This window comes from Apteryx rowi, unplaced genomic scaffold (assembly GCF_003343035.1).
Source record: "Apteryx rowi isolate R43461 unplaced genomic scaffold, aptRow1 scaffold_638, whole genome shotgun sequence".
Taxonomy (NCBI): Eukaryota; Metazoa; Chordata; class Aves; order Apterygiformes; family Apterygidae; genus Apteryx; species Apteryx rowi.
In genome coordinates this window covers 336,977-354,915 of record NW_020450914.1, presented here as the reverse complement: position 1 = coordinate 354,915, position 17,939 = coordinate 336,977, and the positions used below count along the sequence as shown (strand labels likewise).

At 40.5% G+C, this 17,939-nt stretch overlaps 1 protein-coding gene across 1 annotated transcript in view; it reads left to right on the top strand.

Moving 5' to 3' along the window:
• Positions 1-216: 216 nt before the first annotated feature.
• The window catches only part of RORB (RAR related orphan receptor B), a 136,142-nt gene continuing 118,419 nt past the window's right edge, over positions 217-17,939 (top strand). The window contains exon 1 of the mRNA XM_026084369.1: positions 217-560. Within this exon, the coding sequence (XP_025940154.1) occupies positions 554-560 (7 nt within the window). The 5' untranslated portion in view covers positions 217-553. The remainder of the gene's footprint in view (positions 561-17,939) is intronic.

Sequence of the window (17,939 nt, the reverse complement as noted above, 5' to 3'; positions counted from 1 at the left end):
GGCGGCGATTGGCGGCGGCGCTGACAGCGGGCGGAGCCGGCCCGGCGGCGCCGCCCGCCCCCGCTATAAGCCGCTTTGCCGCTCTCTGCCCGCGTCTCTCTCCCGCTCCGCGCGTGCCTGTGGCTGCGCGGTGGAAATCCGCACCGGGCGGCTGCTGGCGGGCACAGGTGTCATGTGAAAGCGCACATGCTCTGCCGGCCGCGCAGCCCTCCTCGCTTTCCTTTCCGCGCGTGTTTTTTTAATTTTATTTTATTTTTTCGCGTAACTCCTCTCCTCCTCCCTCCCCTTCCTCGCAGCTGAGGAGCCGCCGCCGCTCCCCGCGGGACCTCCCCGAGCCCTCGCGGGGCCGGCGGTGGCGGCGGCGCGGTCGCAGCGCGCCTGGCGCAGGGCAACCCGCGGAGCCGCTCCGCGGAGGCCCCGCGGAGGGATGGTTTTCCCGGCGGAGCAGACCCGCTCCGGCTGCCGCCTCCGCGCGTGCTGAGACGGGATTTTTGTGGTGCGGCGCCCGGGCTCCCAGCTTCATGACTGCGCGGAGCGGGGAGTCGCCAACACCATGCGAGGTAAGCGCGGAGCGGGGGTCGGGGTGCGGAGTGGGGGGTGACTCTTTCCGGGGAGAAAGCGCTGGAGAAGGGGCGGCCGGGGCAGAGGCTTCCTGGAGGCGCCCCCGTGGGAGAAAGTTGGTGGGTCGCGGCGTGGCTGTGTGCCGTGTCCCCTCCCCTCACCTCCACCCCGCGGGGGGCTCAGGACACCGGGGAGGGTGGGGAGCAGCCCCGAGTGCCCCGGGGCTCTGGGCGCAGGGGGGCCCGCGGGAGGCTGGCCGGCCGCCGAGCTGTGGGGTGAAGCCCGGCGCGGCCGTGGGCCGCAGCGAGCGAGGGGGGAGGTGACAGGCGGTGCCTTTGCCATGCCCCCCCCCCCAACCTGCCGCGGGGCGCGGACGGGGCGCGCTCGCCCGCGGTGGGTGGCCCGCACCCCGGCACCGGCCTGCCTTTGGGCCCCGGGCGCTGCTAGTCCCCCCCCCCCCAAAAAAAAAAGTTGTTCTAGGGACTTTTGCCTGGTCTCCAGCTCCCCCAGCCGGGGTGCTGGGGGAGGGATGCGCCGCCCGGGGGCCCCTCGCCGTGCCCGCGGCCCCCCTACCCAGGCCTCCCGCGCAGCCACCTCGGAGGGCAGCCGGAGCCGCCCCTCCAGGACCCCCGGGGCTTGTGCGCGCGCCCGGGGGGGGCGGCCCGCCGGCGGGGATGCCCCCTCCGGCACGGAGCATCCCCCGGGCCGTCCCCCCACCCCAGGCACGGAGAGATGCCGGGGTGCTCGTCCCGTCGGCGCTGCCGAGGTTGGAGGGGGGCTGCGCCGCGGCTGCCGCGCCGTGGCCTCCGCGGGCGCGGAGGGCGGGGGTGCGCGTTGCTCGCGCGTGTCCCCGGGGCAGGGGCGCACAGGCGACACCCCCCCTCCCCCGCGGCCTCCAGCCCCGGGCACCTGCGGGGGGTTGCGCGCCTCCTCCGCCCCCCATCCCGACACTCCGCCCCCGTCCCTCTGCCCGGCTGCCTGTCTCACCCTCGGGGTGTGATAAAGGGGCAAAACCGGGCTTCCCTCGGGGCACAGGACTGGGGGAGAAAGGCTTGAAATCGGTACGAGGAGCGGAACGCGGTGGGGCTTGACAGCGACATCGCGTGCAGATTTCTTGGGTCTCCGGTTTGTTGTAATGGATGGGGGACGCACACGCTAGAAACAACTTTTAGCTGGGCTTTCCTCTTACGGGATATCAGCTCCTTTAGCTGCATGTGTTCACGGAGCTATCGCATCGCGTGCTTGCGTGGGCGTGATTTTATTTAGAGGAATTGTACCTTAGACATTTGCGCAGGAGAAGGAAAATTCCTCCTCCCCCCGCTTTCCCCAGGAGATACACAGGGTGCGCGCTTTGGGGCACCTGGCGAGAATTCGCTAAAGAGTATTTACCTTTCACAAGAACAACAGGAAACGGAGAGAAAACTCTCGGTTCCGCAGAACGGCCCCTTGCTGCATGTGTGGCCCCGCGGCGCTCCGCGCTCGGAGGCGAAGCGCCTCCCGCGCGGGCGGAGCGGGCGCCCGCGGGTCTCTCCTCGGCCCGCGCCCGTCGGTGCCTCCCGCTGCGCGTCGCCGTGTCCCTCCCGCCCCGGGGAAGGCAGGCGACGAGCCCCGCGCGGCGGGGGGCTCCGCGGTGGCGCAGGGAGCCGCCTGGGCGCGGAGCCGCGGCCGCTGCTGCGCGCGTCGGGGCAGGGTCCGGGAGGGGACTGAGGGGAAGGGGGTCCGGGCGCAGGGCTGAGCGCAGCGGCGAGAGCTTGCGCCCTCCGGGGAAAGGCGCTGTGCCGAAATGCTGCTTCGCGTCGGGTGCGCGTCGAGACGAGAGCAGCGCTCGACACCCCCGCAAGCCAACGAGGAAATCCTGTGTTAACAGAATATCCCTCTATTGCTTTTGCGACTTTACTAATAGAGGAAGAAAACGTCTATCAGAATCAATAGACTTTCTGGCTTCGCAGTTAATGCTTTGCGGCAGGTATGAGCCTTCCCGTGGAAGGCTCAGGAGCGGCTGTGTTAAGCTCGCAGTTGGTTTTGGAGAAAGAGGCTCTCTTTCTAACATACGAACAAATCTTTCCCAAACTTTTCCAGACAAGTTGTGGTCTCTCTGAGCTGCAGTCGCTGCACTCAGCCCGACGTGTCTGGGATGCACAGGGGCTGCTGTGGTTGCTTCCCCCGCTCCGTGTCGGAGCTGGGTCCAGAGAGCCTTCCAGAAATGTCCAGCCTCAGTTACCACCTGCTGCACCCCARAGTGCTGGGCAGACGCAGGGTCTGGCGCCATCCCGTCCCACAGGAGCACAGCTAACTTTGGGGCACACCTTGGCTGTTACATAACTACATTGTAGTCATTGGTAATGTGATATCCGAAATAATTCCTTGTGCTCAGAATCTTACTTTAAACCTCTTTGAGATTGATCTCAGTCTCAATACTCAAGACTGTCTCTTTCAGAGATACTCAACCACACTGATTTATAGCTGAATGTTCCGATACAGGAGGCTGAATATTTGCACTTTTGGAGTGGTCACCATCAGAGCAGGTCCACATCTTTCCCTCTGAACAGGGAGCAAAAGTCTTAAAGTTGATAATTTTTGCCTGACGTGCATGGCATTGACAATGAAGGTTCAGTAGAGTCCTTCTTTCTAGCCTTCCCTCTCATGCCAAAATCCTGGTGAGTTTTCAGAACATAGATGATGTAGTTAACTTTTTTAACTTATAAATATATATTTTTAAATGCACTAAAATCAATGTGCCGATTAACTAAAAAGAAAATAGAATTTATGGGTTTTATCCTGTGTAGTTTAACTTTTGTTAAACTCCTCTGTAAAATCACAGCAGTTCAAAAAATTAGTGAATCTTGCATATAATGCAGTTGAGACTCAAAAAATTAGCATGTGGCTAAAAACTGTGTCAGCTCTACAGATTTTAATCTGGGCACTTGCTACCTATTAATTCAAAAGCCAAGTTTGCAATCACTATTAGTCGAGTTGTGAAAATGACATTAACAGTCATACAGAGCACCCCTTTTTATTGAGAAAGTAATATTAAAGTTTTCAGTTGGGGATTTTACAAATCAGGTGTCTTTTACCTTTTGAAGAAAAGGAACCCTTCAAAATTCTGAAGCTGAGGTGTTTGTACAGATTTTTCTGTGTGGTTTACTCTTTTATTAGTGTCAGGATTGAGCACTGATACGTGTTGCATAATGTTATATAATTATTCTGTTTTCCCAGTGTCACTGAAACATTTGTAAATAAGATTTGATTCACACTTTCCTATTGCATTATTTCTGAGAAAGTTTTTTAATTAATGTATACAAATAGTCTGGATAGTTGAGAATAAGTAACATCTAAATTTAACAGATGAATTCAGGTAATTTTTATATATTCATTAAAACGAATTAAATTTGTTTCATAAGTTATTCTAGCATCCAACAGCTACTTACCTGAATAAAGTCATTTGGCTTCATTTAGACTCCTTGACATATGATAGAGCTCAAGTAAGTTTCTAGTGTTAGGCCTTTGCTGGTTACACCAATTTTAATAGGTGTAAGTAAATGCTTAGAAAATGATGAGTCAGTAATAAACTATTACTGTATTATATAATAGAAAATACAAATGTGTATTACTAACAAAGAGTGATAACATTTTATTTAGAAAGAACAAAATCCACCCTGAAGTGTGAGAGCTTACTTGTACTTCTACAATCCTCTTATTTTGATTTGCATTATATTTACATTCCATAGGGTATCTTGCATTTATCTTTTATTGTTCCATGCCACATTTTTTTGTGGGGGAGGAGGAGAAGTACATAATTCTACATTGGCACTCTTTCATTATCTGTTTTAACATCTTTACATTTTTTTCCTTGGAAATGATATTTCTTTCTAATTTTTAATGGTCAAATGATTTTTGATGGATAGAAGTTCGGTGGCTTATATTATAGTAGTTAGTTTAAAAAAAAAAAGCGTGCATTTGTGGTATGGAAAATAACCTGACACTGGCTATTGGTCTTTTACATATAAATATATTGATAAGTGATCCTCAACTCAGTATGATTTACCTGTTTGATATTCTCCTGATTGCATTAAGAGACAGTAATTAATCTGTTTTGTGATTAAAAAATATATTCTGGTCAAAAAGATGGCAGGAACAACAAATATGTGTTCTGAGTAAACTGAAGGTCAGAATTCCTAGTTAAAACGTGGTTCTTGTACCAACTAGTGGAAAGTCTTTCAGGTGTTATCATCAGTTCTGCAGCRTGTGAAACTGATGGTTACCGATTAAGCAATGTATGGATGAAATGTATCTTCAGTGGAACTGTTTGTTCCAGCAGCTAGAACTTGCTATAGTATGCACACTGGTTACCTGATGCAGGAAAACAAAATTAAGAGTGAATGTATCCCAAGCTATCCAAGAAATAATTTTCTTTCCTCTCAAGTAAAGCAATGAATTCACAAAAAACAAGGTCTGTGCTATGAAACTGAAGAATGCATGCTTTGTAGCTAAAGACAAAAGAAGCACACAGGAATAAATATTGATTGAACTAATCATCAGATGAATAGAAATGATCTTTACAGTGCACCAGTATAATAAGTTATGTTAACTAGCCCTTTCATAGCCCATATGCTGCCCTTTCAACCCATGACCCTATCTAGTAAGCTCTTAATGAGGGAAAACACAGGTGTTATAACGGCATTTATGGTAAATCAAGCTAAATATAATAGCTGTGGAAATAACTTGATGTAGTTACATAGGACAAAAGGAAAATATAAAAAGCCAATGAAAATAAACTTTATGAAAAGAAAATTCTCAAGCATAACTATAGAATCATGAAATAATAGTAATGCATCAGTATTTGTGCATTGTTTTGCTCTTTGAAGATGCTATCCTAAATCACTGTTGAGTTTAGTAATAAACTTGTTTAATCAACTTCAACTGAAGCATAAGTTTTAAAGAACCTGATCCATTTGAATTTAAAATCGGTTTCTCCAAAGACTAATTTTAACAGCTTTGAGCATTTAGCACAGTTGGGGCTTTCCATAATGACTTTCATAGACAAACTATAGATGTCAAAATGTTGTTCTTTGTGCCTCATGTTTATAAAGTTCAGTGTTGTTGTTCCTTCCAATTCTATATGCAGTCTGGGCAAAAAGTCTGTAGCGCTACTTTGAGAATAAGACATCACACAGTGTTGTTGAAGGTAGAAGACAGAAGGTGAATTTTGGATTGCGCTATTTTCCTGTTTTTTTTTCTGATATTTTTCTCATAAGCATGTTTAACTCTGATATTTGTATAGGATTGAGAAGAGAATATAAGTATTGTGGTCTGGTCCTTATTTGATTGAACAATGCTTACTCATTTGAGTAGCCCTATGAGAAAGGTTGAGAAGTTTGGCCCTCAGTATTTTTCCTGTCTTGAAACTATTTTTTATAAAGCAGAAATGCTCATGCTTAGCTTTGCCAGACACATTCTGCTGGAAATTTATGCAAACAGAATGACAGCTGTTTCTGCTTCCAATGCAAGTATATAGGCTAATTCAGTTTGACATAAATGTGGTTATTATGCTGTTAATGATGAATTATTTTGATGAATTGGCAATTATGATGCATCTCAACAATTTTTAAGGGAAGTCAGTGCTTTTATTGCTATGCAAAGACTTAATAAATTTTTAAAAAATCATGCTTTTATCTGGATCTGAACCATGGACATTTAAAACCACATATTCATTAAAGAGTAAATGTCAAGTAATTTTGCTTGCTTGTCGGATGAACTCATTTTGAAAGAGTTATCCTGTTATCGTGGGCCTTGTTTATGCGAGTGATTCAGTTAGATTTGATGGGACTACTCGCGTGAATAAGGCAAACCAAGGTTTCAGACTGTTTGCTCTGTGTGCCTGTGAAACCCAGTGATTTGGGATTGTAAGAAATATGACCGATTATAAAGGCTTAGAGGGAATCAAAGTCCTAAGAAGCATGCTGTGCTAACAAAGCTTGTTACCCTGAAGTTTCAGCAAAACTGCCTACCACTCCTGTTTGCCTCATCCTCTTTGGAGATGGAATACAACTGTTAGCTTGCCTGGAAATTCATGTTTGCTGGAAAGAGATGTTGATAAATACACTACCTGTTTTGTTTTTTGTTTTTTGTTCCCCCCTCCCCCACCCTCAGCTAATGCTGACATACTAAAAAGTGTTCTAAAATATTGCTCTTCTACTAATTATCAATAAATTACTTTGTTTAATTATGCTGATACGCTTATTCTGATTGCCACATTTCTGCTGGTATATAATGACCAAATCAACCTTTCCTGAAGAATATACTTACGTTCATACTATATTTAGGCGGGGATATGCTACACAAGGTAATGAACATTTTAGTATGGCTAAAAGGCAGTATAGTTGTAAGAGTAATTTAGACAAATGTCACAAAATTTGTCCTAAATACAGTCTGACAGAATATCTGTCTGCTTATACATATTCTTGAGGTGACYTCACAGTTAACTGCTCCCTTTTAGTTATCCATGGCCAGTTCAAGGTTTCCTGAACTAGCTCATATAGAAATTACTTTTTAAGATTCTCTTCTCTGCTTCATTAATCCACAGGAGCGAAAAGTGAACTTTATTTTTCGAGTAACATTTCCAAACAAGACATGCATTCTCATTGCATTTAATTTTTCCACTCTCTAAAGCAATTCTGTAGACTAAAAATGTCTTTGCTCTTATGAGTAATAAGTATTATGATTTTTTTTTGAGTGAATGTGTTCACGGGGAAAAAACTAGATCAAAAGACAAAGAAGAAGTAGTTGTTAAATTACAGTTCAGTGTACTGTCAAAATAATGAGCTGTCAAGAGAGTAGCATATTATGTTTTGGAGCAGGTTGTTGTTGATCTTGGATGAAATTATAGTTCTCCTAAAATAAACTTCAAGTGCAAAAAGTGAAGATAAGGCTGTTTATAAATAAGCAACCCCTAAATCACCATTCCCACTACAACAGGAAATAGTGTGAGAGGCTTTATCTGATTTGATAATTTGGGAAGTTTAGTTTATTTAGTGTAAATTGATGGTTGGAACTTGTGTTAGAATAATTGAGAACTTTTTGATATGAACGACTCTGGTGTTTGCTTATACTCTAAGGAGGACAGTCCTGGAGCCAGTGGTGTGTCCCTGTTTGTTAGCTGGCAGAGTGAAAATTGTGGAGCAAACTATTTTCCAAAGGATCTTTTGGAAATGAAAACCTTTCTTGAAAGAGGATAGTGTGATGATCTTACTATATGTAAAGATTGTAAAGAACTGTAAAGACGCTGAGTTAAAAAATGAAGGACAATATTTAGGTTAAAAATGTTGCTCAGAGACATTTATTTCTATTGTCTTCTCTTTCCTAAAAATGTGTCTGGTTTTATTAAGTGATGATGGACTGCTTTCAATTAATGTCTTAATTTGAGAACCTGCCAGAGGATTACTTTTTAGAAAATTTCATGCCACACTGCTAGCATTTCTCTTCCTTGGTCACTTTAGTGCTTCAACATAACAGCTTCTCAAAACGAGGAAAAATTGAAAATAGTTCAGGTCCTGACTATGCAGTGGAACAGGTGCTCTATTGTTTCACGTTGTATTTGTCTTTCTGGAAGAAGAATGCAGTGGCAAACTGGCCATGAAAAGCATTGCTGACTTCAGTGCAGGTTGTTTGGGGGATTTTGTGCAATATTAGTACAATGAACAGTATTTAGTATTTAACTGGACTGAAGTAAAAGAGAGGGCAGACCACGCACAGGAACCAAGCTAGATATTCAAGCGTRGTAGGAGCACAAATGTGAACAAATGCAGCACAGTCTAGTGGTACAGAACAGGAATGGCACTGGAGAAGCAACGTTATTAGAGAAGGCACAGTGCCCTTCCATGGTCATAGCTTTATAGAGAAGAGGAACTTTTCTGGAGGAAGTTCCACTAGTGTTCAAGCAGAATTTGTTTTAGTATGTTTAGGAATTTATACTCAAATTGTCATTGGTTTGTTTCAGTACATTTATTAAAAAAAAAAATTATGCAAGTACCARTTATTACCAGTGTCTGTCAGCATAGCAGATTTCTTTTCTGACACAATCCTTTCTCCCTATACCAATATGTATGGAAACGTGTTATGAGAATTATCAGCTTCACCATTCTTTTAATGTATAGAAAGCTATAACAGACATCAAAAGATAGATGCAGACAGGTAGTATTGCACCAGCAATCTATCTTAGACATATCAATTAGAGGGAGATTTGCATTTAAAATTAACATTGCTATATATTGAAAAAGTCAAAAGTAGCAACATTTTTACTAAAATTTCTTGTTTGAAAACCTATGTATTCCAAATAAGCTAAATACGTTTCTAAAATCATGAGTATTACCTAGTATGAACTAAAGCCACAGGTAAATAAAACAGCTTTTATTTATTGGAATGGAATGCACTTTACTGAAGGATCACAATTGTTAATATATACCGTCTTCTTAACCACAGTCAGTTTTAGAAAATTCAGATTATATTTATCTCTCAATTAAGAAGGAATAAGCAGTAAGATTAAAACAGTGTCAATAGATGCATAGTATTGTTCATTAACATTCATAATTTAGAATAGCTCAAACTGCAAATAGTTCCTTAGCTTAAAGAAGGCCAAAACCATTTTCTACTGGAATTTATCAAACACTTCTACATCATGTTTGTGAAAGTAATTTTGTTGCTGTGAACTGACTGAAAAAAATAAAGGCCTTACCAGTGTTGTGTTGGCTGTTGCAATATTAAAGATAAAACTTCAAAAGTATTCAGTAATGACTAGCCATTTACCACTGTCTTCAGTGACACCAGAATTTAATTCATAATTAATTTTTTAAAATCCTCCCTAAAACTTTGAATTCAATATCTACTACTTTGAGGTTTTGAAAAGCAACAATTATCACACAAAGGTTTCTGGATTAACTGTTCATAACTATTCACATGTATCAGTACTTCAAGCAAATGTGTGTTGCAGTGTATTACATGAACCACGTGAAATCTCTCTGCAGAGCTGTGGTTGATCCAAGCTGAATCTTTAGTTCTGCAATAGCATTCCCTATAGACTTGGCTGGAGCATTTTGCTTTAAAACTAATGGTACAATATGGCTCATTGGTTGTTTACACTCTAATGATTTTCAAAAGAGGAGAGCTCAATAAGACTATCACTTTGAGTTCAGAGGATAGGAGGGAAGAGAACTTGCACTCTTTGCTTCAGGTGCATATGCAGGAACTCCCTTCTTAATTTATCATTGATTTGAGCTTGCCAAAATTACAGTATGTATTTTTGTGAAGAGCATATACCACGATGTGTTCTAAATCAGTGATTGCTACTATCTCTAGTGGGTGTGCTTTGAAGAACAGGACACTAAGACCTTTCACAAGGTGCAGTTTTCCATTTTCCTGGGAAAAAGACTGGACCAGCTGCATCATAAAGCTGAAAGAAATAGGTGTTTCAACAGGGAATTTTAGAAGATGCAAGAAAAAATGAGGATAGAAAGGGTGGTAAATTTGGAGAACAGCTAAATAGAAGTGGTGTTCTTTAGAAAGAAAGACAGCCGTGTAGAAGAAAAAAGCAAAGAGATAAGTGGAATTATAAATGAAAATAAGAGAATGTAAAAAGACAGAAAGGGAAAGGAGGAGAACTTGGAAGGGTTTTTTTGATGTGAGCAGTCCTTTAGTCCAAAGTGCTGGGCTCTTCCATTTCTGCTCATTGAGGGCAGAGTTAACTACAGTGTACACACTGTTAGAAATGAGAAAGAAAGGGAAGTGGGAGAAACAGGAAAAGAGTGAAATAAGTTAAGGATCAATGTACAATATGAACTTATTCACTGTAAAACTTTCTATTACTTGGTTTTACAGTTAGATTTACTGGAGTGGGACCTCAATCTATTTGGTATTCAGCTAAATGCTAATATTTGACATTTGCTCCCATTCGTTTCATTATGTATATCCAGAGGTCTGCTACTCAAGAGTGCTGCAAGCTGGAACGCCACATATACAGTTATGTAAGCTGTCTGTAGACCCTGGCATTTGCTTCATTTCAGCCAAGTTATTCATTTGCAAAATTAAAATGTCATTTATAAAATATGTCCAAACCTGATCTTTTTAAACTCTGGATGAAATAAAAAAAAATTAGCTTTTGTTTTTCTGACTCTCATTCCCTTTCTTATATTTTTTTCAGTCATTGTTTTTAAAAAGTGTTTTAAAAAGAAATCAGAAAAGTCCTTGACACTAACTTCGCTTGTTTAAAAAATGTGGAATTAGTTCATTAAAACTATACATTGTATATGTTCATATATCATAGAATGACTTTTTATTCATTTCACCCTTTTGTTCTTTTTGGTTTATCACAGTTTGGTATATGTTCTAGGACAAAAATAAACAGTTTGTTAAATCTTGGCTTAGATACATCTCCATCATGCACCTCCATTACATCTGTATGATTGTAGCCTTGGAGATAGAAGAGGTGCTTAAGAGATGAATCTCTTCTTCCCTAGCACTGCTTGGTTGCCAGCGCCTGCTCTTTATTTTGCTAGGTAAAAGAATTTGCCTATATCCTCAGATTTTTTTTTTTTTTTGACAATCTATTATATAGAGTTCACCTGACTAATATAATAGGGTTTTGGAGACAGTAGAAATGTGTGCAAGCAAAGATATAATACCCTATCAACTAGCAGTAAAACATTTTTGCCTGTGAAAAATAGAGATAATGCCTTTAGATCCTTTCTCCATACTCGGAAGATAGAGAAACACAGAACACTGTTGCGATGCTTTCCATTTCTTCAAACTGTTTTTTAAGTACCTACCCCTGACCACTTTTCCTTCTGTAGCAGCCCCACAGAGCTTATTACAGAACCAAACAACTGCAGAGCTCTCCATAACCAAAAAGTAAAGGGGAATCTGAACTTTTCAGGAAAACTGCTCTGGTAGCATAGGAGGTTCATTCACATGAATGCTCTACTTTCTCACCTCCCCCTTGTAGTTTTTTGTAAGTCCTAAGCATAAAACAGGCAGAGAGCCCAAGCTGTCATCCTTTAACATCTATTTCATCCATTCTCAGGATCAGTTGAGCTAGAGGAGGGTATATGTCTCAGAGAAAAGTCTTTGTGTTATTATTGAAATGTTTAGGAATGCATCAGATTTTGACCCAGTATGAACCTACATTATGTTTTGGGCAAAAATGAGCAGTAGGATAAAGTCATTTCAGGAAGACAAATGCTATTAAATGCATATTGTGATTTTTCATTATCTCCAAAAAAATATTTTTGATAGATGCTTCGCAGTGGAACAAGTCAAAGGATGGACTTCTAGGTTACTGTCAAGAATAAAATAAATCACTTGGAAATTGTGTCTTCATTTAAGGAATAAGCTAATTTGCATAAAACTCCTGATCACTGTCTAGAGGCTGGTTGTTATGGTATTTTAAATAATACTAACCCATTATCATTTTTTTTACTTGCTGCATAGCCAGGTAACTGAAATGGGTCTATATTTTAGATGCGTATAGGCATGTTTCCTATTTCATGAGTATAGGTGACACTGATACATGTGTGCATAGGATGGTTCAACGTTTCCTTAAAAATTAAAGAATATGATTATCCTGTCATGTGAGTTTAAATCCATCAATTTCCAACAGGAGGTACATGTTCACATCCAAGCATACAAACTTACCATAACTATCTGTCTACTGTTGTAGTTTGTAATTAGGAAGAAAAATGTCATTTTCCAAACCTGATTGAACATCATGTTTATATTTTTGTAGACTTTGCTCTTAGAGCTAACCAGTCATTGTGATATGTTTACTTTTTTATTATTATTATTATTATTATTATTATTATTGCAGGTGCGTTTTAGCTTTTAGAATTTTTTTTATTTGTGCTGTGTTAGTTTAAATCACCACCTCTACTGATTGTCAGTTATTTGGAGTTGAGGTTTTTTTTGTTTGGGGTTTTTTTGGTATGTTTCATATTCTTTTAGTCTTTTTTCATTCTTCATTTCATGAGCTGCTTCTATCACAAATATACCTCTATTGGCAAACTTAACAGAAAATGATCATTGAATAGGTATTAAGGATGAACCTGGAATACAGTCTTTCCCAGCAGGGCATTAGACTCATTAAAAAGGCGGCCTGAACAAGAGATTGTAATTGTTCATACTGGTCTAAGCTATTGTTATATATATGAATAAATATTTTCAATAGTGCCATTTACCAACCATCCTTGTATAAAAAAACCAAAAAAAGTGTATTTATGTAGTTTATTTACTTTTTTTTCTCCTCCATGACTGAGTGTTTCTACCAATACAAAAGGGTCTATCTTTAGAGTTGTACCCCTATTATTGTGGATACAGTCAGCATCCTTATACAGTAAGGAAAAGAATAAGAAATTTTGTGTGCAACAGAATTTGTCAGGTCAATTAAATTAGAATTTTGCCAAGGATTTTTCTAAGGCAGGGATTGTTACCTAGTGCCTTCAGCATGTGATGTATTTGTTTAATACAAGAAAGTGCCAGACTGATGGCTCTTATGTACGCTGCAAAGATTTAGGACCTATTCCTGGAGGTTTTCTCAGCATGCAAATGTTTTTTCAGCATGGATGAGGTTACTGACATGCAGAAGTCTTTGTCTGACTGATCTCGTTAGGTGCAGATGAGATGCTGGGAGCCGCGTGGGCCTCGACCCCAGGGACCAGCTCTGTCCCATGTCATTCCCGTATTGTGCCTCAACGTTGACCTTGGAAGACCCTTTTCCCGTGTCTGTTGTAACCTTGGCCTTGCTGCTGACAGTGCCAACAGGGGTGCCAATTAGTGCTATGTGGTGGGTTTTGTTTTTGCTTTTTAGGAACAAAGTCCATTGAGGACTGGATTGAGACCACCAACTTCACACAGGCCACCAAGTGCCATGGCATTTTTATCTTTGTTCAGTCACTACCAATCTGGTGTTGAACCTTCATCTGTAGTCTGTGTATAGTCTCTGTACCCAGCATTTATTCTAAACCATTTAGCTTGGTAGGAGAAGGTGTTTGGTTCTGAAGTAACATATATCAGTAAAACATGGTATTATATAGCAAGTACATAAAAATAATTCTCATTGCTTCATGTGTTTAGATGCTAAGTTTAAGAGCCTGCTTTTAAAAAGTTCAAATATTATCAAAATTACAAAGAATTTACAACATAGCAAAAGAGAATAGCACGAAAATGAAGGGAGCAGTAGTATTTTGTGACGAATAAAGAGAATCTCACATGTTACAGTACAATTTGAAATCTAATATACACACATAAGAGTCACTGTTCTGTTATGGACCTCTAAGTGATTTTACAGTATTTCTAGCTGCTAAGACCTTTCTATCAAAAATATTCAACCATATTCAGACATGTTTCAGACTTCTAAGGTTTTGAGTATAGAAAATTGAGCTGAAAAATAAAGTTTTGCATAAGCGTTGCAGGAAGCCCAGGATTAAATCAGTAGTTCTGAAACATTATTCTGTATCTTTCTATCTGTCAACAGAAAACTTGTTTTAAAAGAGTCTTGATTTCTTTCTTAGATATGTGAACAAGACTTTATCAATGCCTAATGGAAGTGTTGATCATCAGTCTCCATTTAAATCTGTAATTCCAAATTTCAAGTAATGTGCATGTATATATCCAGTAAACTTGCGTTGGCTCAATACAACCTTCTTATCTTCATGTTTTAATATTTTAAACTAATGTATTTCGTTCTTTTGTTTTCATAACTGTCCAGAAAATAAATGGTGCAAGTCAGGCTATTTGTGTCCCTTCCCTCTCACCTTCCCCATTTAGAATCCGTGATCCCTAGTAGTAAAATGTATTATAATTGCGACTAAACTTTAAATCCCATGGTGATGCAGTTAAAGTTGAGTAAACGTTAGAACTTTGTTATTAGCTGCAGTAGACAGGAAAGCACAGGGAGAGCAAAATTGACTTGTTATTAAGTTATAATAAGGCTGCAGGTTGGACTGTGTATATTCTCTTAAAATAGCTGTACTGATATTGGAAAGAGCAAGTCTTCTTATCTATTCCAAATGTATATGTATCCACAAAGAGGCTGTAGAAGGAATCGTATGAATGATATGAATCATAACAGCTTAGCAAGTAACGCCAAAAAGGTTTTTATTCCAGTTCAGTAAATTCAACTGGCTGCATGTCTGAGAGAGAGAGAAGGCTATAAGGGGGAAGGGCAAGTGTATGAGTGAGTGTGAGTGATTTTGTGAAGAGGGGGTAAAGAAGTCTGTGTTAGAGATGAGAGATTTGGGGGAGGGAGACACTTTAGCCTCTCTTTAAGTACATCTCCCTCCTGAGTACATTTACTTCCATCACAATGGGCTAGAAGAGATCTTTGTTTAGTGGTGCAGTGCCCCTGAGACCTAATTTAGCTTTTATAGGAAATTCAGAAAGAGACAGAGTGAGTGAGAGAGACCAGAACAAAGATATGAGTTTGCACCAGGAATATTGATACTCATGGGCTGCTTCTATAAATCCTTTAAAAGAAATCCTCCTAGAAAATGCTGAGTTGGACTTTCTGCTAGAGGAGGGCTGAACTTCAGCGATGCACATTGTTTCGTTGTGCGGCTTTGATAACGAGGGGTGGTACAAACATGCATCTTAGGGCAGCCTTGGTTTTGTTACTTTTAAATAACAAGTAGAGGGTCATTAAAGTCAAGCAGAAATACATTAAAAATTAATTTAATTTTGCTTTTGAAAATGCCTTTTTGATTGAGGCATCCTGTTAAAAGCATATACTCGGTCTAGCTCTGTGAACATAACAAGAACATTCTCAGACATCTCAAAACTTAAGTGACATTTGTTATACCTTTGCTCAAATCACTTTGACAGTTTGGAGTGGCTTGCCTTTGCTTCTACTGTGTAACTGAAAAGGTCATCTTTGCCCCGCTGAATTTAGGGCCACCATGATATTTTTAGATGTATTTTTCCTGTATTTTTCAAGTTTGTCTTTTTGCATCATGTGTTTGTGTAAGCTTATGCATCCTATTCAGTAAGATCTGTTTCTGTAGAGCCTTGATTTCAGAGCCTTCCTTTGCCCCACTACAGATGTATCTTATGAGTATCACTTTTAAAAGTACAAAGTAAAACAAATTTATATGTTAAGAAAATTTGCTGTAGAGTAACTTATTCTGTTATCAGTAATACAAATGTTGTTTTGATCTATAGTGTTATGGACAGCTGTGGAAATACCTTTTTGGCTAAAACTAGATGAGATGAATCTCCTGATAGTTTAGTTTTTATTAGTACTTTTTTGCTGATACAGTCATCCCACAGGTTCATATTTTACTTGTACATTTCCTTCAAAAAGTATTTGATAAGTAAAACATAGGCTTGTCAACAACATATGGAGAGCTGATTTGAGTCAGCTTAAAAGTATATACTTAAAAGTGTATATTTTTAAGGAAGCCTTATTTATACTTTATTTATCATCTCATTTTGACTGGCTTCCTTTTTCTTCTCTAAAGAGCACTCACTAGTAAAATTCTACTTCCATAAACTCATGCCCACAGAAGTAATCGCTAGTTTTTATCATATTGCTTAGCTGAAACTTGTTGTGGTTGTTGCTAGGCAGCCAGACTTACACAAACCAATCGAATTATATTATTTTCTTCAGCAGAAGATTTCAATTAAGGGTCTGGACATATAACTGATTTCTTCAGATGGGCAGCTCCACTGGTAAAAAGAAAGGAAGCAAGAACTAGGCTGCACATAAGTGTGGTTCTTTTTTTCTGTTAAATTTAGGCTGGGTAACTGCTGAAAATATTTAAACAAATAATTGATCTGTTTCTATTTCTCTTATATAAATCTATTTGGACAGTAAAATAGTGTTTGCAGTTTTGTTTCCTTCATTTTCCAGACAGATTTTATTCCCTATACTGTGTGTTGAGGAGGGAAAAAAAAAGAACACAAGCCACCAGAAAATCCCAGTCTAACCTAAGGTGTGGTTAGGAATCCCTCAAAAAGAATCTGTCCTAAGGTTCTTTTTCACTGAAGAAAGAGCATATAAATACACTTCCAAATCAGTTTGAGATCTGAATAAAAATATTACATATTGAGAAAAGAGATCAGAGATTAAACAAGAGGCTTTGGGATCAACATAATATCTTGCATTTGTGTAAAGAAGCTATTGTGGTATGCTGAGGAGTCATACGGAGAACTCGAAATAATCTAGAAAAACGAAGCATTTGCTTCAGGACTATGTCTTGGTGTCTTGAGTCATGGCTGGAAAAACTGAAGTGACAAAGCAGAATTTGAGATGGTGTCATTCATTAAAATATAAGCTGATTCTGTTAATATGGTATTTAAAAATGCAGGTTGCAGGTTTGCCTCATCAAAATGTAAATAGATCATTTTTACCTATCATGTTTGGGGAGGGGGGATAGAATTTAGGTATTTCATTCATTTTCTAAAAGGTTGTTCTTGTTATATCCCTCAAGCCTTTCCTAACATACTTCTTTCTACCAAGATATTGCAGAACTTGCTACACAGAATTATACTGATTTCAGCTTTGCTGTTGCTGCAGTAGTATTTTCATACAAATGCATATTCTCATAATGCATAGGACTGACCTATTCCTTAGCCCTTCTGTGGGGAAATATCACCAAAGAAAGAAGCAGTAAGGGCATATACTGGTACACCTTATAAAGTTTTCCACAGCAACATTGTAATTGTATTAGAAGTTGTATTCTAATCCCAGTTGCAGGCATGCAAAATGCAACTTCTCTGCATTTGTGGAAGTGTTACTTCAGAGAAAATTGGATACACAAAAACGATGAATAAAACTCCTGAAGATTTCCCATGAGCTGGATAATAATTTTACTCTTGGGCCATGTCTAGGTTGTTCAGACTCTGAGATCTGTTCCACTCTTCCAGTATTTCCATTTTGTCCTAACTTAGTCTGTAGGGCACCATCAGGTAGGATATGTAACTCATGAGTTCTCATAGCACCTCTAGCAAAATCTTAATAATTTCCCATCCCCCCGACTGGATCTCCATATAAAGCCTACCATGTATGATCTACTTCATGTGGATCTTCCCTTTCTTAACAAGCACCATTATTCCTTGCAGGGGGTGGGGGGAGGTTCATCCATCTCCTTGGCCACCTCTTGTGGACCCTGCAGCATCAGGTGGGGGTTGATATAATTCACTAGCAGCAATGGACTTGGCACAGAGGGTTGTGGGAAGAAGTCTAAATATTTGAGTTATGTATACGGGAGAGGATGGGAATTTGGAGCTGAGGGTTTTCCGCAAGACACGGAGTCAAGAGAGGATGCCAGGATGTTACATGTGCTTTAGCACTCAAGAGCCAAAAAAATTATTATTGACAAGAACCAAGTACTTTGACT